Here is a 27,072-nt window from a genome sequence, read left to right on the forward strand (position 1 = left end):
GGACTCACCCAGGTGGACGCTCAGGCATCTCTGCATTCCCTTGGGCACGGGGGTACCCAGCAGGTGCACAATTAATATTTTTGGGAAGGAAGGGAAGAGCAGCCAAGTTGAATATCTTTAGCCGTTCTAAAATTTAGTCACTTAAAAAAAAAAAAAAGGATGTCTATAAAACTCAGGTCCTATTTCAACTCTGCCTTAGTTCTCTAACAATTGAGAAACCAGCTTAATCCTCAGAAGGACCTGTGGAAAGGGGCCAAGAAAGGCGCTGCCCCAGTATCTTCTCATTGCATAATTATGTTGGGGTACAGGGGCTCCCCTATTCAAATGGCTTGCCCCTTGTTGTAACTATCTGTGTGGTAGCAATTTACCACAAACTCTCAAGGCTTCAGATGAAGAAAAAGCACATCGTCTTCACAAGACAGAGCACCATTTGCTTAGAAGTGAAATTGTGGAGGGCCATGGCAGGAACTCCCTTTCTAGCTCAGAAGTTTCTCAAGGCTTTGAGAGGTGATGCTGTTGTGAATCTCAGCACCCCCTGTGCGGCCTCAAAGAATCCAGTTTCTTTGGTGACCAGCACAGAGAACCCCCTTCCACTCAGTGTAATACTGACAGAGGCATCCAGTCTGCTCACCCTTCTCCAACTGCCCATTCTGTGGGAATTGGCAACTACAATCTGGCTCTGCTTCCAGGAGGGAAAAAAATGTAAATGTAAATATATATATATACATATATATATATATATATATACATATATATGTATATATATATGTATATATATATATATACCAGCCCCCCTTTTTTTTTAATTTATTTTTTTTCCACGTTTTTATTTATTTTTGGGACAGAGAGAGACAGAGCATGAACGGGGGAGGGGCAGAGAGAAAGGGAGACACAGAATCGGAAACAGGCTCCAGGCTCCGAGCCATCAGCCCAGAGCCCGGCGCGGGGCTCGAACTCACGGACCGCGAGATCGTGACCTGGATGAAGTCGGACGCTTAACCGACTGTGCCACCCAGGCGCCCCTATACCAGCCCCTTTTTAAAAAACATTCCTTCCAGTTCCATGGTGTGAACACACATAGGTATAATCACAGCCCCCTATGATCAGATGAGAGGATGTATGTTAAAGTACTCAAGCACATAGTAGTCCCTTAATAAGCATCAAATTCTCTTCCCTGCTAGGAAGGAATAATGAGATTAGCATAATGTTTCATATCTACTTGCTTCATTTAAAAAATTTTTTAAATGTTTATTTACTTATTTTTAAATTTTTTTTAATGTTTATTTTTGAGACAGAGAGAGATAGAGCATGAACGGGGGAGGGTCAGAGAGAGGGAGACACAGAATCTGAAACAGGCTCCAGGCTCTGAGCTGTCAGCACAGAGCCTGACGTGGGGCTCGAACTCACGGACCACAAGATCATGACCTGAGCTGAAGTCGGCCGCTTAACTGACTGAGCCACCCAGGCGCCCCAGATGTTTATTTATTTTGAGGGAGAGAGCACATGCATGTGTGAGCAGGGCAGGGGCAGAGAGAGAGGGAGAGAGAGAAAATCCCAAGCAGGCCCCACACTGTCAGCACAGAGCCCGATATGGGGCTCGAACCCACAAACCATGAGATCATGACCTGGGCCGAAGTCAAGAGTCAGACACTTAACCGACTGAGCCACCCAGGAGCCTCATATCTATTTCCTTCTATCTATCCACCCATTTGTTCACCTACACACCAATAAAATGAACTCAGAAATATGTACATGTCTGCCTTGTCACAGTCCAATTACATGAATGGGTTCCACGAGGACCACTTTCTCATGTGCTCGGAATCAGAGCATCACAAAGGTAAGCCCTGGAGAAGGGTGTGGCGGGTACAGTGTCCAGGGATAAACCATCTCTCCCATCCATCCGTGGCTCAGCCAATACAAAAGGAGCTACGACTGTCAGTTGGGGGTGGCCTGGGACAACACCAAGAACCCATTTCTCCATGGAAACTTTATTATAAATATTCTGTGGGAATAGCTGAAATAGTATCGTGAGCCAGCTTGGAAGCTCAAACTAACATTTTAGCACATTGCTTTCACGAGAAGGCGAGTTCCATGTTCTAAAACTATGATTTACCAATAGCCTCATTTGGGGCTGCTACCGCTTCTCACATGAATTTCATTTTCCCTCATAGCACTCATCACCCTGTGATAGATCACATATTTTTCTACTTACTGCCTCATTTTCTATCAGCCTGACCACCCACTCCAATGACACCACTATGGACAGAGCCTGACACATTGCTGGGATTCCAGAATCACCTGCTGAATGAATGGAGTCATCAAAAGCTAACTTGACCATCTTCAATTTGTAAGCTTACCAGGATCTGTTTTGACTGGCATTTGTGAAACATTAGTCTCAAATCTATGCAGAAAGGAAGTATCATTAACCACCCAATAAACATGAATTACATGAAAACTTAAACTGTCAGCCTCTTTGCAAATTATATTTGTCTTACTCTCAAAGATCACATGAACTTTTAAGGGGAAAAAAGTTATATTTACTGCCCAAGTTTTAAAATTCATGGTAACCATTAAGACATGTGTTATGACAACCGCAAAAACATCTTTCGGCCCAATCTCTAATTTAATCATTAAAACACTGCTTTGAATTCCCTGGTCTTTTTGCTGTTATGGGTGATATTCAGATATTTATCTCCTCTAATTACGGTGCATTCTGTTGATTTCTAAAGATGTAAAATATCAACAGATCTATACTCATTTGATTGTTGCTTCAAACTGAAGCCAATTTAAATTCTCCAGTCTGACAAGGGACCAAATATTCTGAGCATTCAGATGGTCTGATTTGTTGCTACACATCTGTCTTGTTTTATTCAAAGTGGACAAAGAAAACTAACGACTATGTAGAACCATATTAAAATCAAGGCTCAGCCCTTTTTAGAAGCACAGACCCACACGAAAAGCAAACAATGCTCTAGGCCTTAGGAAAGGGTCCTGTCCAGAGAGTAGAGATCTGTACCTGGGGGTCCATCCTGAGGAAGGTATGAGGGCCTCTGCTGCTCAAAGTCGATCTTTTAAAGGTTTTGCTATGATAAAAATGGTAGTAATTTTCCAGGTTTCCAATCTGCAAAACAAGAAGCGGGACACTATCAGTCAATACAGCCTTACAAACAGCTTCAAAAATCCTCTATCCCACAAAAATCTTCCCTTTCTCTTAGAGACTCATTCTGCTCCCAAAGGAAACATACCCTCCGTTATGCCTTCCCACTCATCTCTCTGGCATATAGTTGGTGTTTACAAACATGACGGTGGATTTAGACAATCCTTTTGGGATAAACAACACAGGGTCGTGTTTCCAGTGAAGCAAATCTTGTATTAAGTGCCTATCATTTAAAATGTGTACTATCTCGGCCAAGTTTGGTAGACAAGAATCCATGTTCATTTAGGGCCAAGCATCCCTGAAGTAGCTAAGTTAGTGTCAAGTCAGGCTTATACCAAAATATTCATTTATAAACAAACTCCATCTTCTCCACCCCACGGGTAAACTGAAAGATCTAAGAATGAACATTCACTCCCAAGCAAAACAAGGGAGCCAAAGAAAACACGCACGTCCATCTGCTTGGGGATTGTGGAAAGGTCAGATGAGAACATCCAAACCCCCAGGGTGTCCCAATTTTCTGCCAGGGGTGGTTTGTCGAGACAGATTTCAGCTTGAGGGCTGGACAGAACCAAGAGAAGCAATGGATGTGGCCTTCAGGACAGGCAGGCGCTCATGCCTCAGTGACCCTTGAGTATCAGGACATTGTTCTCAGAAGACCTGTTTTTTGTTCTGACTTTCACTGGTTGTTGAAACTAGCTTGTTGGTCACCATCCTTGAAAGCAGAGCTTCTTAAAAGAGGCTGGACTGAACATTATACAGACTTTCAAGTTGCCCTTCTCAGCCTAAACCATCCTAGTTTCTTTTCCAGCTTCTGATCAAAGGGAGAATTTAAGACAGTTTGTCCTCTAGGATGGCACATGTGTGGTGATTACGATATGAACCTGGTTCAAAACCTTCCCTCTCCCTTCACCACCACTAGCCATGTGATCTTGGGCAAGGACATTCGCCCCCTGTGAATCTCGATTCCTTATGTGTAAAATGGGGACAAAACTACTTAGCCACTGGAGTTCAGTACAACTAAAGTCTGAGCAACGCCCAACAACCTTTGGCTACACCTGCCTCACTCAAGCCATTTTGTCTGCTGTGACCTAACCCCATGAGGCTTGACCGGCCCAGGCAGAGACCTGGGGGGATGTGGATGCTCAGAGTGGCCATTTCCACAAGATGAGAGCCCTCCAGCCCTTGTTTCCAGCAATCCCAGCTGCCTGGCTGTCTCCTGTTCTTAAGTGTCAGGAGATTCCCATTTAAAAATCCTCCTTTTCCAGGGCACCTGGGTGGCTCAGTTGAGCATCTGACCTTGGCTTGGGTCATGATCTCACGGTTTGTGAGTGTCAGACCTGCATCGGGATCACTGCTGTCCGTGCAGAGACCGCTTCAGATCCTCTGTCCCTCGTTCTCTGCCCCTTGCCTGCTTGCGTGTGAGCTCTCTCTCTCTCTCTCAAAAATGAACATTTTTTAAAAATTAAATAAAAAATAAAAAATACATAAATCCTCCTTTTTCACTTAAACTTGCTCCTGAGTGCTCTGAGTTGTAAGCAACAGCTTACAACTATGGAATACTGAATACTATTATAGTCGTGAGGATTAAATAGGTATCATGGGTGTTCAACAAACACTGGTCGGGATTCTCTGTCTGGCTCCTCCCCACGGCTCCTCCATTCCCCTCGCTAGGACCAGGATGCTTTAGATTTTGGCCCAATCTGGGCCCACATTCCAACTCGATCCCTTCCTGCGGGGTGACCTGGGCTTCCGGCCCTCTCTGAGTCTTAGTTTCCTTGTGAAAATAGTAACTACTGCCTTGCAGGGTTGCTCTAAGACTTAAATTACACGAATATAGGAAGATCTAGCAGAGTGCCCAGCAGGTAGTAAGTGCTCAATAAATGGTTTTCTGCAATTAAGATTCTCAGTTCATGTTCTACCACGAGACACCCCTTCTGCCATCATAAACCTCGTTATTTCGGCCCCATTTTGCACAAAAGCACTTTTATTTCTCCTACAGATGAGTCACCTTGCTCACTTCTTCAACAGAGTTAATTGCTAGATATGTCAAGCCTCCTCCTAACGCATGCCAGAGCTGTGATTTAGAGCCATAAGCAATAATGGAGTCTTAACTTACAGCAGTATTTAATCAGCATGTTTGCTTCTAAGCTGCCACCATCCCTGGGAGATGTTTCACAACTCCTGGCCTTTTAACTCTGGGCATTCAAGTCAATTCCCATCCAGGGACATGGAGAAACTAAGAGGTGAATCAAATTTGCTGGCAAAGGGGTGGATTACTCGCAGAGCTGCTGACCTTAAGCAAACCCGTGTCAGGGCAGCCCTGGAGGCCATTCAGGGCAGCACCTGGCCTCAGGGCAGCCAAGCCAGGCCAGAGGTAGCCAACCCCACCGCCACCCAGCTCCCTGCCTTTGAGCCACCATGATCATCCTTAGCAATGGTGTCCAGGGTCTGAGCTAATGAGGACTGCTCTCCTCGAGCAATCCATGGGAGGAACAGATGCTCCCCAGGGCTGACCTGGCAAACCGACCCCAGTGGCAGTGGTGACCAGTGCCACATCTGTCTGGAAGTGTATGTCCAGCCCAGCATAGGGACTGGGGGGTTCAGGAAGGACCACTCCCAATGTAGAGGAGAAGGGGACACCAGCCAAGGCTGTCCTCCTGCCCCTACAAGGTTAGCTGCAGAATAAGCTGGAATGTGTTTCAGAGAAACCAGTGAGGGGGTCAGATCACTGGCTGTTCATAAATCTGACAGCAGCTGCAAGGGTCCCTGAAATTCTGAACACCTCTCTCCACCTTCTGGGTCCTTATGGAGAGTTGGCATGAGTGGGTGGGCAGCAGCCACATTCCTTCCTCATGGCCAAAGATTTGAGGCCAGATAGTGTGATTCAGGGCAGCACAGGACAGAAAGGGTGGCACAGGACAGAAAGTACTGGAATTACTGTAAGGGTAAGACAAGGAGAGGATGGGGCACCTGGGTGGCTCAGTCAGTTAAGCATCTGACTCTTGATTTCAGCTCAGGTCGTGATCACACGGTTCATGGGTTTGAGCCCCACATCAGGCTCTGCATTGACAGTGCAGAGCCTGTTTGGGATTCTCTGCCTCCCCCCCCCCCCTGCTCTTCCCCCACTTATTCTCTCCCTCCCTCTCTCTCTCTCTCTTTCTCTCTGTAAAAAACAAGCATTTAAAAATAAATAAATAAATAAATAAATAAATACTCATTAATTCAGAGTAGGCATCAGAAAACTATGGTCCATAGGCCAAATCTGGTCTATCTCCTGTTTAGCTTATTTTTTTTGTGTGTGGTAAAATATACATAGTATAACATTTACCATTTACCAGTGTGCAGTTCAGTGGCACTGAGTACATTCACAACGTTGTGCGGCCAACGACACCCTCTGTCTCCAGAACTTTTCTCTCTCCCCAAACTGCACCCATTTCATGAACTCCCATTCCCCCCTCCCCGCCAAACCCTGGCAAACCCCATGCTACTTCCTGTCTCTGTGAGTTTGATGGCTTTAGATATCTCATATGAGTAGAATCATTTCCCCTTTTGTGACTGGCTTATTTCCCTAAACATGGTGTTCTCAAGGTTCATCTATGTCGTGACATTTGTCAACACTTTCTTCCTTTTAAAGGCTGAATAATATTCCCTTGTATTTGTATACCACATTCTGTTTTCCATCCATCCATTCATGGACACACGGATTTTCACTTCCTCCCTTTGGCTATTGTGAATAATGTTGCTATGAGCATGTGTATGCAAATACCTGTTCATGAACCTGCTTTCAATGCTATATACACCTTGTGTTTTTATCAATAAAGCTTTATTGGAGCACAGCCACACCCATTCATTGACCTAGTGCCCATGGCCACTTTCATATTACAATGACAGAATTGTGTGCTACTGAGACCCTCTGGCTCAGGAGCCCAAAACATTTCACAGAAAATGTTTGCCAACCTGTGATTTATGGCATTTGCTGCTGAGCATACTTTGGGAGTCCAGCAAAGTCTCTGATGATGAACATGGCTTCTCCAAAAGTTGGGGACCACCAGTCCATATGCTGAGGGGCTCTGCTTAGAAACATAGGTACAGCTGCTGTCCCATCACCTGTGGCGTCTCATGTGGCCATTGAGCTGCCCTTTCTCCAGGAGTCCTCTTTGTCGGATGCCCCAGGAGGTCACTCACATCTGTCTGATTCACACTATCCTGCCCTCTACCATGGCCCTCCCCTGGTATCAGGCATGGGTCAGGAATATGAGGTTTTCATCATGGCCAAAAGGTCAGAAAGGATCAAGGAGGGGGCAGGAGATGGGTGCACCTGACTGCTCATGGAACACAGCCAAGCGAAAGTCATCTCGCTTGGCTGATGCAGCATTTATGATTTAGGAGCTATTTCCTACTTCCTTCTCCTCCCCCACCCCATCTAAATTTTCCTCTGGTTCTCACCTTGCCTGCCACGGCAGTGTCGACCCCAGTTAATGCCCCTCCCAGCTTAGGGAGCTGCTTTTTAAGACCTCCAGGTGCCTACATGAGCTAAGAGGACAGGATGGCTGGGAAGCCTCCATTCTCTAGCAGCATCATTGGGGACATGGCCACTGGCCTGGTTAAACGTAAGGGACATGTCCCATGTGTCCCTGTCACATGGTCCTGACCTACAGAGAAGGGAAAGAACCTTGGGAATGGTCCCATTTTATAAATGGGAAACCGCCCAGGGAGTTATCCCCAGTTGTTAACTCTCAGGGTTTCCCAATTCCTGAACCAACAATCCCTCCCACCCCACCTGGCCACAGATGAATAGGTGACAACATCTGACACCAAATGACAAAGAGACACACAAATTAGGGCTTAGGATTATTGCAACACTTTTGGTACATCTTCAGGGTCAAATTGACAAGAGCTGGAACCATAAGGATAAATAGAAAAACTGGGGCGGCATAAAGACTTGAATTCAAGGTGATCTTGAATTCACTTTCCTAAGTGAGGAAATATCATTATTTTGATATGACTTCTGCACTGATATTAAGTAGCTGCTCCTCCCAACTTGGCAGTCTGGGCCATCCTGTGCTGCTGTCCCTCAGCCACGGCCTGGGACAGTGTTTACACCAGGCCTCACTGTCCTCTGGGAGTCACCACTCACGTGCTCTGTGTACCGCTTCTCAAGCCAGTATCGAAGCAGCCTGCCTTTATAAACATGGGGTGAGTGGCTTCCACAGACTATCGCTGTTTGAGGGTGCTGGCAGTCTCCTCTTCCTTCTCCTCCTTGACAATGAAAGAGAAATTCTTCCCCCAGCATCCTAGGCTGTCTGCCTGTCCTGCTCAGCTCTGAGCCCTTCCAGAACCTCAATCTGCTCTCCATCAATGAATCTGATCTCTGGTGTGCAGGGTGTTTTGTTTGTTTGTTTGTTTGTTTGTTTGTTTTTTAAGTCACAACATAAAATTTCAGTGCCTTTTCTCTTTCCTGTCCATGGTATTTGCACAATGCATTAATTAGAGCCAGTCTGTTAGTAACCCCCTCCAAGAATGTGAACAATCTTCTGAATATGTAACACTCAAGTCTCTTTACTCAACACTGATGTGTAATTATACACATTAGTTGATAAAATTGGTAACATCATTAAAACATCATTAAAAACCCTGCTAAACGTTCTCGGCCAGAGCATTGGGAGAAATGAGATCAAAGAATCCACAGTGAAGACGGTTGAAGCATGGTTTCTCTTTAATGGGGTACTCTATTTTAACAAATCTAGATGGGGCGCCTGGGTGGCTCAGTCGGTTGGGCGTCTGACTTCGGCTCAGGTCATGATCTCATGGTTTGTGAGTTTGAGCCCCGGGTCTGGCTCTGTGCTGACAGTGCAGAACCTGCTTCAGATCCTCTGTCCCCCTGTCTCTCTGTCCACCCCCCAAATAACTAAACATTAAAATAAATAGGTAAATAAATAAATAAAAAGTCTAGATAATGTCTGCACATGGTACAAAATATACATAGTACAAAAGCACACAGAGTTCGCAGGGAATGGCAATTCTCCGTCCTTCCCATCTCCCAGCCACTGAGGGTCCCCAACATTTACTGGGGGCTCCTGGCTCACGTCAAGAGCAGCTGGCACTTGCTGAGCACATGCCATGTCTCAGGCAGTAGGAGAGCAGTTTTAGATGCCTTCACTTGTTTGACTGTCATGACGTCCTTATGCTATCCTCACCCTGAAGTTGGGGAAACTGAGGCACGGAGTGGTAAAGTAACTACTTCAAGACCATATCTTGAGTGAGTAGCACAGTGAGGACGTGACCTCGGAGTTCCCATTCATAACCATCATGGCTTCTGCCTCTTGCCACATTCACAGCATTGGTTGCCATGGGGGGGTCCCAGTCATCTTGGTTCTCATCCTCAATAGCAGGTGTGTTCACACAGGGCCAAGTGGCTCAACAGGCGTCCACTCTCCATTTCAAGCAGAAATCCTGAGAGACATATATTCCATGCACGTATCTATTCCATTATGTCCACATGTGAGTGTATGTGCCCATGTGTACACACGGATATGTGTGCTTATGCATATATATGCACGCATGTATATATGTACGCATTCAAACATGTGTGTATACATGCATGTTCACATGTATATGGATGTGCAGTGTGCAATATATGCGTACATGTATATGGATGTTTGTGGGTATATATATGTATGTATTCAGATATGTGTGTATATGTGTGTGCATGTATGAGTGTGTATGTATGTACACAGAGATGTGTGGGTGTGTGTATATACATGTATGTGCATATTCAGATATGTTTGTATATGTATGTATACAGTTGCCTGGGGTGTTTATGCAAGATTCACAAATAAATGGCTCTGAGGGGCGCCTGGGTGGCGCAGTCGGTTAAGCGTCCGACTTCAGCCAGGTCACGATCTCGTGGTCCGTGAGTTCGAGCCCCGCGTCAGGCTCTGGGCTGATGGCTCGGAGCCTGGAGCCTGTTTCCGATTCTGTGTCTCCCTCTCTCTCTGCCCCTCCCCCGTTCATGCTCTGTCTCTCTCTGTCCCAGAAAATAAATAAATGTTAAAAAAAAAAAATTAAATGGCTCTGAAATGCAACCAGGAAAGTCTTTGGTTTTCCCACAGCCCTGATATCCAACAGGATCTCCTGAGGCTGCTATTAATTGCTCTAATTCAGAACTTCTGGGTCTGAGGGCCACCAAGGCCACTACCTTTGTCAGAATCACCTGATAGCATGAATGCTGGCTGTGAGCCAGGCCCACCCCCAGATGAAGGTTCTGGCTCCTGGGGTCCCGGCTGCTGCCACACACAGGTATGCCAAAGCCTCTTCCCAGGAGACGCTGAGCTGTATCCAGGGACTGTGTCGAGTCCCTTTCCAGGAGGCTGCCCCTCCCTTGCTGGGCCTTCCAGGCTAGCTCCACACCAGCTCTTCTGGGAAGCCTCTCCCACCCACCTGGGTCCGGAGCACATCTGTGCTGTACAGGCTGAGTCTTGCGGGGGCAGGGTCACACCCTCACCATCTTGGTTTCCTTATTCCAGGCTGAGCATAGAGGGGAGCAGCCCCCAATGTGTACGTCCCAGATGACTCCCCACCACAACCAGAGCCACAGCTAGAGCCGCCATCTTGAGGTCAGCATCTTCTTGCCACCCTCACCTCCTTCCAGATCTGTTCCTCCTCTCGAGGAGTCCCTTGTCTTGGTAAATGGTGCCACACTTTCCACAGGTGTCCAGTGTCACCAAACCCTCTGGAAGTGACCTGCTGAAAGTTTCTCAAGCCTGGCTGAACCCCATTACCCCCACATCAGTGTAGGTGGCCCCACTGCTCTACTAGGACCAAAGCAGGGCCCTGGCTGGCCTCTGACCCTCTTCTGCACCATTGTACTGCCATTCCTACCCCAGCCCTGCCTTCCCTTCCACAACAAAGCCTTGGCCCCTCATGGGGCACATAAGAATCTCCACCACTAGGCCAGGCCACCTCTCTGGCCAAAGGCCTGGCCCTGGTGGCATCACCTCTGTCCTTGGGTGCTGCTGTTGTGTGTCAGCCCCTTCACACCAATAAGACTACCTCCCACTCCATTTTTAACCATCACCTGAGCTATCACTGCCTCCAGGAAGCCCTCCTGGACCTTCCAGGATCAGGTCTGCCCACATGTGGCTATCATAACCCACCTTCCCTCCATCCTTCCACGGTAAGCTCTCGAAGGCAGGAACTGTCATCTGTAAATCCTCAGGCCCTGGCAGTGTCTGGTGCATGGCAGAAGCTCAAAACATATTCGGTGAAATGAACAGATTTCAAGTGATACTGGAAGGACACACACGTCTTCCCCTCTCTGCCTTACATATAGTTGTCCAGCGTGGCCCTGGGGCCAATCAAGACCCCGTGCCTCTCAGCCCAGTGACTGCTGTCTTGCCTTTCAGGTTCTCTCTAAGCCTCCCCTCTCATGACGGTGCTGAGGCTGTGGAGTCAGGCAACCATCTACCTGCTGTGTGGCCTGGGCTAGGCCCCATGCAGCTCCTCTGAGCTCCACTCCCACGGGTGCAGGCTGAGCGAGAGGCCATGCAGGACTCTGCACTTCCATCCAAGTGGCCTGGCACCCTTCATTCATGGCAAGCTAACTGGCCTTGGAGAGGAAGACTCTTGGGGACTACAGGTGGGATGAGTATAAACAGCTTGCAAAGCCAAACAAGGAAGAGGCAGAAGCCAAGTGTGTCGGGGGAGAGGCCTGGGCTGGGGATGTTGACAGGAAGAGCCTCTCTTGTCTCGTTTTGGCTTTTTGGTTTTTTTTTTTTTTTCCTGTAAATTTGAGTATTTCCAGCTTCAAATCACCTCCCTGCTCATACAGGGCAGGTGTGAGGCCCGAGGGATCTGCGGGTGCTGGCGGCTGGGGTGCACCCTGCCTTCCTGAAGAAAAAGAAGATGATTTGTTGTTTTCTGCAGATCCCAAGGAATGGTGGAGAAGAGCCCCATCTAATATACTACATTTGATTTGCAGCAAAGTCACTGAGGAGCATGCCAAATCCACCCGAGATGACATCGGATCGTTCCAAAGGTCTAGCCGCCCACTCAGCCCTCCAATGAACGTGACCTCAGATGCAGGTGCGGTTCCCTGAGCTCTCAAGTCAGCACGCTGGGTTGGGGGGCTGGGGGGTTGGCTTAATGCACGCTTTGGTCAGTGCACAAAAATGCCACTCCCACCTCCCCAGGCTCACACAGTTAAATCTGCCTCACGGGAACAGCTGATAAGCAGCCACGAAATGTCACGATCCAAGGTCTCAGAAATGAATGGGCTGTAGATGAGACATCTGACTTTGCAAAAAACTCTTCACTTTATCACTCCCAAAGCCTGCCCTTGGCTGGAAACAGATGTTTCGAGCCCTGTCCGCTCACAGCTGCAGCATGCCGGCTTCCGGACCTGCTGGTCTTCAGGGCTGGCCTCTTCTGAGGGCCTCTGGCTTCTGGGGAAGAGTCTATGTTTAAAAGTCACGGGCATCAGAGTTCAGTTATATAATAGTATTGATCCCAGTTGGTCTGCTTAAGAAAAACATAACTAATTAGAGCCTATAAAAAAAACCTACACACCAAATTAATTCTGTCTTGCTCTGGTGACTCCTACCTGAAGAAAGTTATAAATATAGATGGCCACTGAACCTATATTTAGCCAGAACTGAGTTACCTGGTATTTATAATTAAGGAAGTCCAAAGAGGGAGAATGGACATTTTGTTGTTATTTTTTAAAGCATTAAAAAAAGAAGAAAAAAACCTGCTTCCCATTTCGGTCACATATACACATAGCAACATTCTGTTACTGCAATAATTACAATTCTGACCCAAGTTAAGATTATTGCACAATTTCCTAGTCTCCTAAAATTACTTTCTTCAACACATATCCACCCAAAGCATGCAATTAAGCTGCTCAACTTCCTACAAATTCCTGAAAAATCATTAATTTTTACTTAGCAGCCTTCATTTTCTCTTCCCTGAAGTTGCCAAACCGAATGGTCTGGCCTCCTATGAGGATGTTTATATATTATATATTGCTTATATATATTATATTATATATCTGGCCTCAACATATACCTTTAACACTCACAAAGAGCTGTCTGAAAAACTCTACAATCTTTACTTTGAAGGTCTTCTTTTTAAACCATTTACTGGTTAAAGATTTCTTTGCAGCCATCTAGAATTAGCCACTTTATCAGATTTCTAAACCCAATGCTACTTTTGTATTTATTTTTGTTTCATTTTGATTGAAAAATACAAAAGTAAGGCTCCTCCTCCTGAAAAAATGCAGGTCCTAAAGCCATGTGGGGCACAGCACGGCTTCTGGTGTGTGGGGGAAGGGCACCAAGGGTATAAGGGGAGACCTGGGGTGGCCCTGAGCAGGTTGCAAGAGTGTCTGCCCTGGGAGAGAGCAGCCCAGCCTGGGTGTCAGAGCCCAAGTGGGTGAGGAGCTTGTCCACACCGTGAGACGTAGACAGAACACATGGCACCTTGGTTACCCACAGGAGAATGATCAAATACAGTTAACACCCTGGGGTAGTGGGAGAGATTTCTCACTGTTAGACAAGAAAACTAGAAAGAACTCTGTGGTGCTGGGATTGGAATTGGACAGCCATGCGATTTTAGTTTTCCAGATAGATAGATAGATAGATAGACAAAGAGATAGGCAGACACACCAGCGTGTGCACATGTGTCTCCCCTCACTGGACAGGCCTGTGAGAAGCAACACTCAAACAGTGGCAAACCCACCCAGAGCCCGGGTCTTGGCTTCTAAGTACCATTTTCTACTAAAAGGAACCAGGGCTTTTGGAAAAATGGCTGATTCCAGGGTCAGGGCAGGGAAAGTGCAAGAGGAATCTGTAATACCACATTTGGGAAGAGAGTAAGAAATGACGCAAAGAACTCTAGAGACATATCACCAGCACACGGGAGCCAGACTTGAAAGGCACCTACAAGGCCAAACCGAGACCAGTTGAAAATCAAAATAAATAATCCCTCTTGGAGGTTCCAGTCCAAGAATGAACTAGGAAACCATGAGTCCATACAGATATACTTAAGAACAAATCCTAAGTTGTATAGGAATCGGCTATTTTTACATAGTTTCAAAGCACCTCTCCACAAAATATTTACTAATTATAAAGGGGAAAAGAGAAACTTGACAGGCAGACAAAGCCTGTTAACAGAGTGATCAACAAGTGGGCCACCAGCAATGAGGCAAATTGAAACGTGGGCCATGGGGTCAGACGCAGCGAGAACACCGTGTCACCGCCCGAAGTGCAGAGCCCAAATCATCGTGAGCAAACAAACAGCAGACAAACCCCCAATGAAGGGGAACCTTCCACAGAGTAATTGGCTTGACACTGGCAAGTGCCAAGGTCACGAAAGTCAAGAGAACAGTGAGGAACTATTCTAGACTCCAAGAGAGTAAGGAACAGCGCTGTGCAAAGCCATATTGAAGCCAGAGGCAAAGGAAAAATCAGCAATGCTGAACTTGCCTTTATTTAACTTTCTGATATTTTGCTCACTGTGCAAATTTCAAATTTTAAAACGTTGCATTAAAATGATATTTCTCTTGGCCGCTAAGTTTTTTTTTCTGGCGTCCATCCCCTTATAGTTTAGTTGAAAGACCCCCATAGCTGTATGTAACACCTGACTCTGAACAGGATCCTTTCCTGTGAAGGCTACTGTTGGGAAGTTGGCAACAGTGTCGGAGGTTTGATGGCCAGATGGTGGCAATGACCATCTGTAATCCTCTGGTTTCCAGGGTGCCACAGTTCTGTAGAATATGGTGCTGTTTGTTATGAAAGACACAGTAAAGGATGAGGGGTGATAAGGTCAGCTCAGCGATGTACTTTCAAACGGTTCAGAAAAAGTTGTATACTACAGTCCCAGCTATTTCTGAGACCTCATGACTGTTATCATATTTTTTAAAAAGAATATTATTTTTGGGAGAGAGGTGGGGGAGGGGCAGAAAGAAAGTGGGGGAGGGGCAGAGAGAGAGGGAGACACAGAATCTGAAGCAGGCTCCAGGCTCCGTGCTGTCAGCACAAAACCCGATACGGGGCTTGAATTCATTAACCTAGAGATCATGACCTGAGCCAAAGTCGGTCGCCTAACTGACAGAGCCACCCAGGTGTTCCTATAAAGAATATTTTAATTGCAATACAACAGGGTAACTAGAGTTCTCACTGCCCCCCTTTCCCAAATAAAGCCTAAAGACCTTCTAGTCTAGAATTGAGGTCAAAACCTGAATCACTTCAACAACCGTCTCTTTGGTGAGTTGGTCCTTGGAACCCGGTCTTCCTCCCTCCCCTGAAACTCATCAGGCCCACAACTACTTTGTAAAAGAGACAGGAAGCCAATGAGGTTTATTTCAAGGGTAGATGACCACTGGGGTCGGGAGGCCGCTCGAGGCCTGGCCCCGTCCATCTATGGATCCGGGCCCTGATCCTCACCCCAGCCCCCAAGGCTGCCCCCCACCTCCCGCGTGGTGGCCTGATACTGCAGATAGGTTCATGCCACTTGTCCCTGTTTGGATCTAGTTGGGAGAAGTGCCCTCGCTGCCCTCCAGGCCCAGGCATGGACCCTATGATGGGGAGGAGGCAGGTAGGTGGAGACTCAGGGAACCCAGTTCTGCCAGATCTCCTGAACTCTTCCAGAGAAGTTGACACTTCAATTCTATAAGAGATCTCCCAAGTTTTTAACATTAGCAACTAATTTTAAAATGTTACCACCACTGGTGCAGCCTATGGACCACAGGGATTCCACGGCCCCTGAAACAAGGGGATCTAGACAATTTGGTTTAGATTTCCCTCACTCGAGGAGGTACACTGTTCACTTGTCTCTGAGTATGCAAGACCTAAGTATGTGGCCTTATCCTTAGAAAGTCTCACCTGGAAAATTCACCAGAGAAGCTCTGGGCATGCCCAGATGTGCTCTTAGCAAAAAGCATCTCAGCTTGTGAATGGAGTAAAGCCATGTCCGTGACCTTCAGCACCAATGGCCGTGCACAGCACACCTGGCAGGCTGGTTACACCACAGACCCAAGAGCAAAGCTACAGTAAGCACCCCAGGAAAATAGGTGGGGTCCATCTGGGGATCTCCAGAGAGGCTGGCAATGGGCTGCCATTTGGGGCTACTTCACTGAGGAAGGTCAAAAGGCTGCACGATTTGGGGAAAAAAAGAAAAAAGGATTTTTGTCCTTATGAAAGATAGGCTTAAAATTCAAACTTTAATATCTAAAACACTCTCACTAGAGAGCAGTTATCCTGAGGGAAATTAAAAAGGATTTTAGAGAAATTAATCTTCAAATTTTTCCCTTTAAAAATAAATAGCTCCTATACCCCAAAGAAGCAAAAGCAAGGACTTGAATAGATATTTGTACATCCACGTTCACATCAGCACTGTTCACAATAGTCAAAAGGAGGAAGCAACCCAAGTGTCCATCGATGGATGAATGTGGTCTATGCACACAATGGAGCATCATTGAGTCTTAAAAAGCAAGGACATTTTGACACATGTTACAATATGGATGAACCCTGAGGACATTATGTGGAGTGAAACGAGCCAGTCACAAAGGAACAAATATTGTTATGATTCCACTTCCATGAGGTACCAAGGATCATCAAATTCATAAAGACAGAAAGCAGAATGGGGACTGCGGGGGATTGCCAGGGGCTGAGGGAGGAGGAATGAGGAAGTTAAGTGTTGAATGGGTATAGAGTTTCAGTTTGGGAGGACGAAAAAGTTCTGGAGACAGGTGGTGGTGAAGGTTGTGTGACTATGAGAATGTATTTAACGACCCCAAACTCTACACCTAGAAATGGTTAAGATGGTAAATTTTATTATGAATATATTACCACAACGGGACTCCTGGGTGGCTCTATCAGTTAAGTGTCCAACTTCAGCTCAGGTCATGATCTCACCATTCATGAGTTCAAGCCCGTATCGGGGTCTCGGCTGTCAGCACATAGCCTGCTTCGGATCCTCTGTTCCCCTCTCTCTCTGCCCCTCCCCTGCTCACGCTCTCCCTCTCTCTTGAAATAAATTAACTTTAAAATTAAAACAAATAGGGGTGCCTGGGTGGCTCAGTCGGTTGAGCGTCAGACTTCGGCTCGGGTCATGATCTTGTGGTGTGTGAGTTCGAGCCCCGTGTCAGGCTCTGTGCTGACAGCTCAGAGCCTGGAGCCTGTTTCGGATTCTGTGTCTCCCTCTCTCTCTGACCCTCCCCCATTCATGCTTTGTCTCTTTCTGTCTCAAAAATAAATAAACGTTAAAAAAATTAAAAAAATAAAATTAAATTAAAACAATAATAAATGAATATTTTACCACAGTAAAAATATATCTCTTCCACATTCTCTCCCCACCTCTCCTAAAACTCACTCCTCTCCCATGTCACTTAGGGTGCTGGGTGTCAGCTCCCATGACAGGGAGCCCTACAAGGGAGAAGGTGTAGCCAGCCCCAAGGAGCAGAGAACAGAAACCAGAGCACAGCAATGCTGCCCAGCTGTAATTACTAACTACTCTTGGCTCCAGGCAGTTTATCCCCCTCCTGTGTCCCTCTATTATGTGGTTTCCCTCACAGGGTAAAAGGATACCAGAGAGGAGGCAGGAACGTTCTTGGCAACAGGCCAAGTCCACCTGACCCCCATCACCCCAGCTTCCTTTTACCAGATGTCCATCCTGGGGGTGTGGCCGTCCAGGTCTGCTGACCAGGCAGCCCCGTACCAGCCGCCTAAATCAGCTGACCTCTGGGGGGCTTGCCCTACCGAGACAAGCTTCCATGAGTGAAGACATGGAAAACTTGAGTCCAACCGCATTAGTGCCCAAACTCAATAATGCCAATTAACAACAGACGTAAAGAGAAACACGCTCTATCATTTGGCTTGTGTGACTCAACCCCAAGCCGGTAATTAAAAATGAAGAAGCTACTGATGAGGCAGCTGTCATGATTTCACCAAAACACAACTCGAGGGACACCCTTTCCCGGTTGCAGAGCACATCGTGGTTTGGAAACGAAAAACAGGGCTCTGTGCGATAATTTTCAGTTAGCCCTTTCACTGTGGCATTTGGGACTTTTCCTGCAAAGCTGCTGCACTGAGGAGTCCGGGGACCCAGGCGGCTGCCCGTCTCTGTCCCCTCACTGGCCCCGGCTTCTCCCCTCGCAAGGGAGGGGCTGGATCAGCTTTTCTCTCCCTTTCATGCTAACGTTATGGTTTGTGGAATATTTGGCAATAAAAAATTTCGACAGAACTTCTGTATTCAAAGTAAAACTTCAGAAGCACTAATTCATAGGCGAGAAGTACTTGTTTGAAGGAAAGCAGGAGAAAACATCACCAGTCTGCCCTCTCCTCTCCGCCCATGATTCAGAAGACAGTGCATGCGACAGTGTCTTGTGAACGTGGGGCAGATGAACACCCACCCACCCACCCACCCACCCACGGTCGCCGGCTCTTCTGCAGTAACCTTGCTGAGTATTTACTGCTTAGTGACGCCCACACTGACTGCTGGGCGACTGCCCATTCACTCCTTCCTTCTCTCAGCAAGTATGTGAACAGCTGTTTGACGCAGGCACTGTTCTAGACCCAGGGCATCCAGCAGGGCTTCCATAGGGTGCAGGACCTGCCTCCGGGGGAGAGGCCAGAGGGAGGCCCAAGGGAAGCTTGTGCCCAGCTGGTGCTCGGATAGCAAACTATGAGACCTGCCCAAATGCATCCTGAGATAGAAACCGGTGCCTGCATTCTGAGAGGCTGGTGTCCCGCTGGTGGAGCAAACGTTTTCTACCAGGCTTTCGCGGAAAGGTGGGACCAGGCAGAGGGAGGATGGGAGGCGGAGCCAGGAGGTCGCAAACGGACCCCAGCCATCCCCTTGCATGAACTGCAGGGGGCGCTCCGGTGGGACTCCCCTTTGCCATCTTGGGTCTTGGGGCCAGGCTGCCCAGATCTGAATTGCAGCCCCTCTGTTTAATTGAAAAGAGTTTCTGGGGGCGTCTGGGTGGCTCAGTCGGTTAAGTGTCCAGCTCTTGATTTTGGCTCAGGTCATGATCTCACAGGTCATGGGATCAAGTCCCGCATTGGGCTCTGTGCTGATAGTGCACAGCCTGCTTGGGATTCTCTTTCTCTTCCCCTCTCCCTCAAAATAAAGAAATAAACTTAAAAAAAAAAGTAAAGAACAGAAAAGAACAGAACAGTAAACAGAACAGTTCAGTACTGTTCTGTAAGAACTGTTCAGTAAAGAACAGAAAAGAGGCTCTGTGCAAGTGCCTTAATTTCTCTTTGCCTCTATTTCCCTTTCCATGCAGTGGGAATAACAGTATCTCACCCTCACAGTTGTCACGAGGCTAAATGGGGCCTGGCACGTGGCAAGCTGTTGTTCAGGTAGCCCTTTTCATATTATTTCTCAAAGAAAAGAAAACGAATGCATCTCACTTGCTAGTTGCAAAGCTGGTTCAAGAACAAATCCCATTTGATCTTTAATTCTAATTAAAAAATATAGGGGCGCCTGGGTGGCTCAGTCGGTTGAGCATCCGACTTCAGCTCAGGTCATGGTCTCGCGGTCTGTGAGTTTGAGCCCCGCATCAGGCTCTGTGCTGACAGCTCAGAGCCTGGAGCCTGCTTTGGATTCTGTGTCTCCCTCTCTCTCTGCCCCTCCCCTGCTCATGTTCTCTCTCTCTCTGGCTCTCAATAATAAATAAACGTTAAAAAAATAAAAAATAAATAACTAAAATATATATATATATATTGGACTTCCTTATTGGTAGTTCCTGTGAGGAAAACAGAAACAAAAAGGTCAGTATACACAGTATCGCCCTGCTGGCCAGGCCTGTGCCTGTGGGACATGTGGGAACAGGAGCTGTGCCCTGAGTGCTCAGGAAGGCACAGGCGCGCGGGGATGCAGCACCCCACACAGGCGGCCGTGACCCCCGCCTCATGCCTGCCAGCCCCTGCATTTGTCAGTTCCCTGAAACTAACTTCTCTCTCGCCCCTTTCATTTTTATCAACTGTTATAAACTACAGCCGCCAATACATGATCGATTCCAGGCTGAAATGTTTTTTAGGTTCTAGACTTCTGATTCTGTAAAACGAATTCACGCCTTATGTCATCATTCATGTTCCCAAGTCTGCAAAGATAAATTCACTTCAAATGAAGAGATATGCTCATTAGGTTCTATGAGATTCTGTCTGATTTATGGTCACCACTTACTAAAGCTGAGAACTGGTATTTCTAATGTGTACCTTCACCTACAGATAACTCAAGATGACACATCTCCTTGACAGGTGGAACTGGATCCAGCAATTTTTTTTGGTGACTCACAACCCAATGGATACACACCTGCTCTCAGAGGGCTTAGTGGCTGTACTTTATGAGCTGGGTGATCAGTGAGGACCTGACACAGCTGGGCTGCTATCTGCTCCCTCCCAGGGAATGACCGGCAAATTCCCACCACCCTGCCCCCACCTTCACTCAACACTATTTCTATCAGATGTTGCTGGGAGGTTGAGCAAGGGTGTGGCAGGGGGAATGTGTGTCATGAAATCCAACATGACACCAGCAGTCTGGTCACTTTCCCCCTTTGCCCTGCCTGTGGCCCTGTTGGGAAGGGGCCAGTCCTTCCTGTTTTTCAAGAGAAGCTAGAAATTCCAATTCCTATCTGACATCTCCCAATTTTTAAATGTTGAGAGCGATTCCAATTTTCTTTTCTTTTCTTTTTTTTAACATTTTTATTTATTATTGAGAGACAGAGAGACACAGAGCATGAGCAGGGGAGGGGTGGAGAGAGGGGGAGACACAGAATCTGAAGTAGGCTCCAGGCTCTGAGCTGTTAGTACAGAGCCCGACACGGGGCTCGAACCCACAAACTGCGAGATCATGACCTGAGCTGAAGTTGGTCGCTTAACCAACTGAGCCACCCAGGTGCCCCCGATTCCAATTTTCTACAAACATTCTAGTGAACATAAAATACACCTCCGAGCCTCTACATCTCCCTGGATCACATGTGACCTGGCTTCCCTGGAGAGCCCTCAGTGTGGCCCTGAGCAAGGCTGCTGGCTAGTGTTGACTCACCCACCTACAGACCATCAGCCATCTCCAGGGGCCAGAAATGCTCTGCATTTCATGACCCATTCCCCCTCAGAGTCTCGGCTCTGCCAGAAATGGACTCCACCATCCTACAGTGTGTTTTACCCCACCAAAGTTTCCAGAATTTGCTGTAGATCGAGAAGTCTTTCCAAGACTTCCGTTCTGTTTTATTTTTCCCTGGTGACAACTGCAGACATGACCTTTGTCAAACGATCACTCAGATTTCTCTGCAATGGGTCTAACTGTTCAGCACACCACCTCTCTAACCTCTTTCTTTTCCAAATCCAGGCTAAGTTTAAGCTGCTTTGCTTATATCTCCGTCAGCTTCTACATAATTCCTACATATCCGCCTCACTTGGAAAAGAACAAATTGCCTTCCATTTCATTTGATTACCCCTACAAGCCCATGTAATCTTTCCTCAGGTATTCTTTTATGTGCCTGGCTATTTACTACCAGCAGTTCCGCTGCTGTGGTTTTGCACACCACATCTTCAAACAGAAAAGTTATGCATGTGGCTTCTCTTAGCCAAGGAGAAATGCTTTGGGATAGAAGAAGAGATGGGGGCGGGGGGCGCGGAACTAAAAATCAACTTGTTTGACAAGTTATCTTGACCCCAAGTCAAAGAAACCATTGCTACCTTGTTCCCAGCATCTGGAGATCCCAGAGCTTAACTGTCCTGCAGGTCCTACCAGCATGCTGGGGGGCCCCAAGGCTGGCTACTGCTCACACAGCTCCTGTGGCATCCAGTCTGCTATCTCATCTGCCCATCCAGTGTCACAGCCCAACCTCCCTCACTCCAGCTACCCACATGTGAGTCCCAAGTTCAGACACCAACCGCTACTCACTCATCCCACACACTCAAACCCCCTTCAGGTCACCTCTCCCACCTGCCACCTCCAAATCTCCTCACCCAGCCCCACCACTAGCTCCTCCTGCCGAACCTTTGAGAATTGCTATTATTTAAATTTTTTATTAAACGGAATGGAAGAAAATTGCAAATCATTCATCTGGAAAGGGGTTAATACCCACAATATATAAACAACTCCTACAGCTACAACAACAACAATTTTAAAAAGGGCAAGGGAGGAGCACCTGGGTGGCTCAGTTAGTTGCATGTCAGACTTTGGCTCATGATTTCGTGGTTGGTGAGTTCGAGCCCCACACTGGGCTTGCTGCTGTCAGTGCAGAGCCCGCTGTGGATCCACTGTCCCCCTCTCTCTGCCCCTCCCCCGCTTGCGCTCTCTCAAAAATTGATAATAAACATTTAAAAAATTATAATAAAATAAAAATGGGCAAAGGATTTGAATGTCCCCATTTGACATTTCCCCAAAGCAGATGTATAAATAGCCAATAAGCCCATTAAAAATATTCTCAGCATCACCAGCCATTACGGAAATGTAAATCAAAACCACAGTAAGATACCATGTCACACACATTAGGATGGCTACTATCCACAAACCAGAAAACGAGTGTTGGCAAGAATGTGGAGAAATCACAGCCCTGTGCTCTGCTGGTGGCAATGTAAAATGGTGCACCAGCATGCTTCATCAAAAGAGGCAAACATAAGTTTACCATATGATACAGCAATTCCATTTCTGAGTACCATATATGCCCCAAAGAATTGAAAGCAAGAGCTCAAAGAGATCTAGGTACACCCACGTGTGTAGCAGTCTTTATTCACAATAGCTGAAAGGTGGAAGCTGCAAGTTTTCATTGACAGATGAACCAACAGCCAAAATGTGATATATCCATACAACGGAATATTATTTTGCTTTAAAAAAGAAGGGAATTCTAACACCTCTACATGGATGAACTCTGAGGACATGATGCTGAGCGAAACGAGCCAGTCATAAAAGACAAATACTGTATGATTCCACCTATATGAGGCACGTAGAGTAGTCAAATTCATAGAGACAGAAAGTAGAATGGTGGTTGCCAGGGGCCTGGGGGTGGAGAGAGTTAATACAAAGTTTTAGTTTTGCAAGATGAAGAGTTCTGGAGATGGGTTGTCGTGGTGGCTTGCAGAATGACATGAATGTAATCAACACCACTGAGCTGTACATGAACAATGGAGAAGATGGCAGATTTTGTGCTGTATGTATTTTACCACAGTTTTTTTTTTTTCCCTAAGGCCTCAAACAAACAAATGTAAAACTCTTCTAAGATATTTTACAAATGAAAATACCTCTTTGGTATTTGCTTATATATTTCTGTCTTAGTTGAAAGCTCTCATTTACCTGATAACTCTCCCTAACAAATAGCATGTGTCCAGTTTTTCTCACCCTTGTTTTCCTGCCTAAGTATTCATGGCTCTCATTTTCACTTTTAGAAACATCCAGGCTGGATGGTAAGTTCTGTAGCCATAGTCATCCTCCCAGGAAAGGACATCTCCAGGCTTTCAAGCCTCACTGTGTTTCTCCTTCCCAAGTCCATGCCACCTGCTGTCACCACCCCTGTCCCTTGCCATAGTCATCATTACCATTATCAAGGAGCTCACCCCTCTCCTTTGTCACCATTTTGCCACCAAGACATGACTTTGACATTCAGGTAAATGACCTTCCTGACACCTGGCCTCAATACTCCTGACTGCCCTTATCCTCTCTCTGACCTCTCCATTCCAGCAACCATGAGCATGGCCCCAGCCAGGCCCCCAGACTTCAGTCTCCTCCCTCACCACTATTTTCCCTTCCCACTTACGATGGCCTTGAGCACTCCAGATTCTTGGTCCATCCTGCCCCACCCAGTCCTGGGCCTTTGGGGCAGTTTGTTTCAACCATGCTCTCTTCAGAACCCCAGACTGCTTGTCCCTTCACTTTTGGTCACCCTTGCTCTTCCAATCTCCAGGCATGGCTGAGGACATCCTTACCATGCAATCACACCATTACCATGTCAGTATAAAGGCTCATCCAGCTCAAACCACCCAGACTTCTCCTCTCTGTCTTCACCCCCCCCCCCCCCAGACAGCTCCCTCCTGCCTCTTTTCTAAAGAACTGCCTTTCCCAGAGTCTCTGGTCCTTGCCCCAATCACCTCCCTTCCCTCTGGCCTTCTCCCCAGAGATTACACCATTCCCTTATCTCACCAGTATTTATGTTCTTCCCTCTGCCCACCCCCTCTTACTCTCCTCCTACTCCCTCATCCTCCAAGGACAGCCCAAATACCTGCTCCTCCTTAAGGAATCCTTGGACTCCAGAGGCCATAAGGCACAGGGGTATCCTTAAACAACAGAGGTCATACAGACAAAAAGTCAACTGTGGTGGACAGGATCTGAGCAGCTCTATCCAGAGGCATGCTCTGGCAGACTTAGAACTCTGCATCCAACATCAGAGGACAATACTATTCTCCAGACACATGGGACATTTTCAAAAACTGACCTAGTACCAGGTCTAAAGCAAATAACTGATTTTCTCAAAATATCAAAGAACTGGTTTCATCAGGACAGCATAGGTCTCTGATCATGGAGTGATGATGTGAGACATGAATACCATAAAGAGGAGTTTAAAAATCCCACATGTTTGGAAATTAGCAAGCACATGTATATATAACTCATGGATCCAAGAAAATATCATACTGGAAATTTAAAAGTACGCGCAAACAGAATGAGTGACAATACTATATATGACAACCCATGAGCATTAATGACCATGACACTGGAAGGGAAGTGACAACTTTAGGTGCTCATATTAAGAGTTGACATGCTGAACATTCATGAGATTAAGTATCTAACAAAAAAGTTAAAAAGAAAATAAATTAGAGGGCACCTGGGTGGCTCAGTTGGTTGAGTGTCCAACTTCAGCTCAGGTCCTGATCTCAGTTTGTGGATTCGAGCCCCACGTCAGGCTTTACACTGTCAGCACAGAGTCTACTTCAGATTCTCTGTCTCCCTCTCTCTGCCCCTCCCCTGCTCATACTCTCTCTCTCTTAAAAATAAATAAGCAATACAAAAATAGAGAAGAAAAGAGATAATAAAGTTAGGATAACTCTATAAAACAGCAAATAATTTTATAATAATGAGACTAAACAAAGCCAATAGTAGTTCTTTAACAATCTAGCAGGGCGCCTGGATGGCTCAGTGGGTTAAGCATCCGACTTCAGCTTGGGTCATTGTCTTGTGGTTCACAAGTTCAAGCCCCATGTCAAGTTCTGTGCTGACAGCTCAGAGCCTGGAGCCTGCTTCGGATTCTGTGTCTCCCTCTATCTCTGCCCCTCCCCCACTCGTGCTCTGTCTCTCTCACTCTCTCTCTCAAAAGTAAATAAAAACATAAAAAAAAAAACCAATCTAGCAAGATAGGCAGACCCATGACAACACTGATTAGTAAAATGAGAAGGCACAAATAAGTAATATTATAAATAAAAACAGAGATACAACTAAAGATAAAGCAGATAAAAATAATAATAAGGAAACATTATCAATGATGTTAAGCTAACAAATCTGAAAATATAGACAATAAGAACAAATCTTCGGGAAATTATAACTTAAGAAAACTAACTAAAGAAGAAATGCTTATAGGACTAATCAGACTTTTCATTAAACAAACTGAAGCACTAATTAAATATCTTTTCTCTTTCCCACAAAACAGGCCTAGATAATTTTACAGGTAAGCTGTACCAAAATGTCAAGGTGTAGAAAATCCCAGTCTTGCATAAACTCTTCCAGAGAATAGAAATGGTAAAATCTAATGAGGCTAGATTATCCTTAATATTGCACCAGACAAAGACAGTATAGGAAAAGATTTTAAGTTCATTTTGCCCATAAATATAAAAGCAAAACTCTTAACTAGAATATTAGAAAACCAAACTCAGCAGTGATGAAAGAAGATAATCCACCATGACCAAGTTGAGTTTATTCCAGAAATGCAATGGTATTTTAACATTAGAAAATCAATAAATGTAATTAACTATATTAACAAATTAGAGATATAGGAAAATATTTTGATAAAATTAAAAACCCATATAATGAAAAACTCTCAGCAAGTAGAAAGAAGAGAGAACTTCCTTAACCTGTTAAAGAGTTATCTGCAAAAAATACATAGCAAATATTAAGCTTAATATACTGAAACCATTCCCTGTAAAATCAAGAACATAATCTATGATCAATGCTTTTACTGCTCATTATACTGAAGGTCTTAGCCAGCACCACCAGCAGTAATTAAGTAATCAGCTTAAATATTGCTCAGGAAGAAACAAAGCTAATGTTATTCATTGGTGAAATGACTACATAGGAAACCATAATATCTATAGACAAATTATTAGAAAAAACAATGGCATTTATAGCAGGGTGGCTGGATATAAGGTCAATATAAAAAAAAGCCAATTGCATTCTATATACCAGCAATAGCTGTTAGAAAGCTTAAGGTATCTATACATTTAACAAAAGATGTATAAGTCCTGTACATAGTGAATTATTAAACTTTACTAACCTATATTAAAGGAGACCTCAATAAACGAATAAACATACCATATTCATGGATATGAAGACCCCACATCATAAAGATATAACAGATGTATCAAATAGACTTATATATTAAATAAAATTTTAGTCAACAGAGTTTTTGTTGAGTCAACAGAGTTTTTATTTGTGAAGCTTGTCAAATTGATTCAGTGTTAACATGGAAGAACAAAGGGCCAAGAATAGCCTAGATATGCCTGAAAGAGAGTAATACTTGCTCTACATAATAGGAAGCCTTATTATAAAGCCACTGTACTAAAGTTTGTGAGACATTGTGTCCAAGACAGAAAAATTAAACCCATGGAACAGAAGAGAGAGACAAAACCCATGCAGATACAAACTTGATCTATGATGAAACATGAATGGTGAAAGGAGGGACTTATCACCTGATGAATCCATAT

At 45.7% G+C, this 27,072-nt stretch overlaps 1 protein-coding gene across 2 annotated transcripts in view; it reads right to left on the minus strand.

Moving 5' to 3' along the window:
• The window catches only part of PCSK6 (proprotein convertase subtilisin/kexin type 6), a 192,607-nt gene that overhangs the window by 139,079 nt on the left and 26,456 nt on the right, over positions 1–27,072 (minus strand). For both annotated transcript variants that reach the window (XM_023254991.2, XM_023254992.2), the window contains exon 2: positions 3,017–3,121. In XM_023254991.2, the coding sequence (XP_023110759.2) occupies positions 3,017–3,121 (105 nt within the window). The remainder of the gene's footprint in view (positions 1–3,016; positions 3,122–27,072) is intronic.

This window comes from Felis catus, chromosome B3 (genome assembly GCF_018350175.1).
Source record: "Felis catus isolate Fca126 chromosome B3, F.catus_Fca126_mat1.0, whole genome shotgun sequence".
Classification (NCBI taxonomy): Eukaryota; Metazoa; Chordata; class Mammalia; order Carnivora; family Felidae; genus Felis; species Felis catus.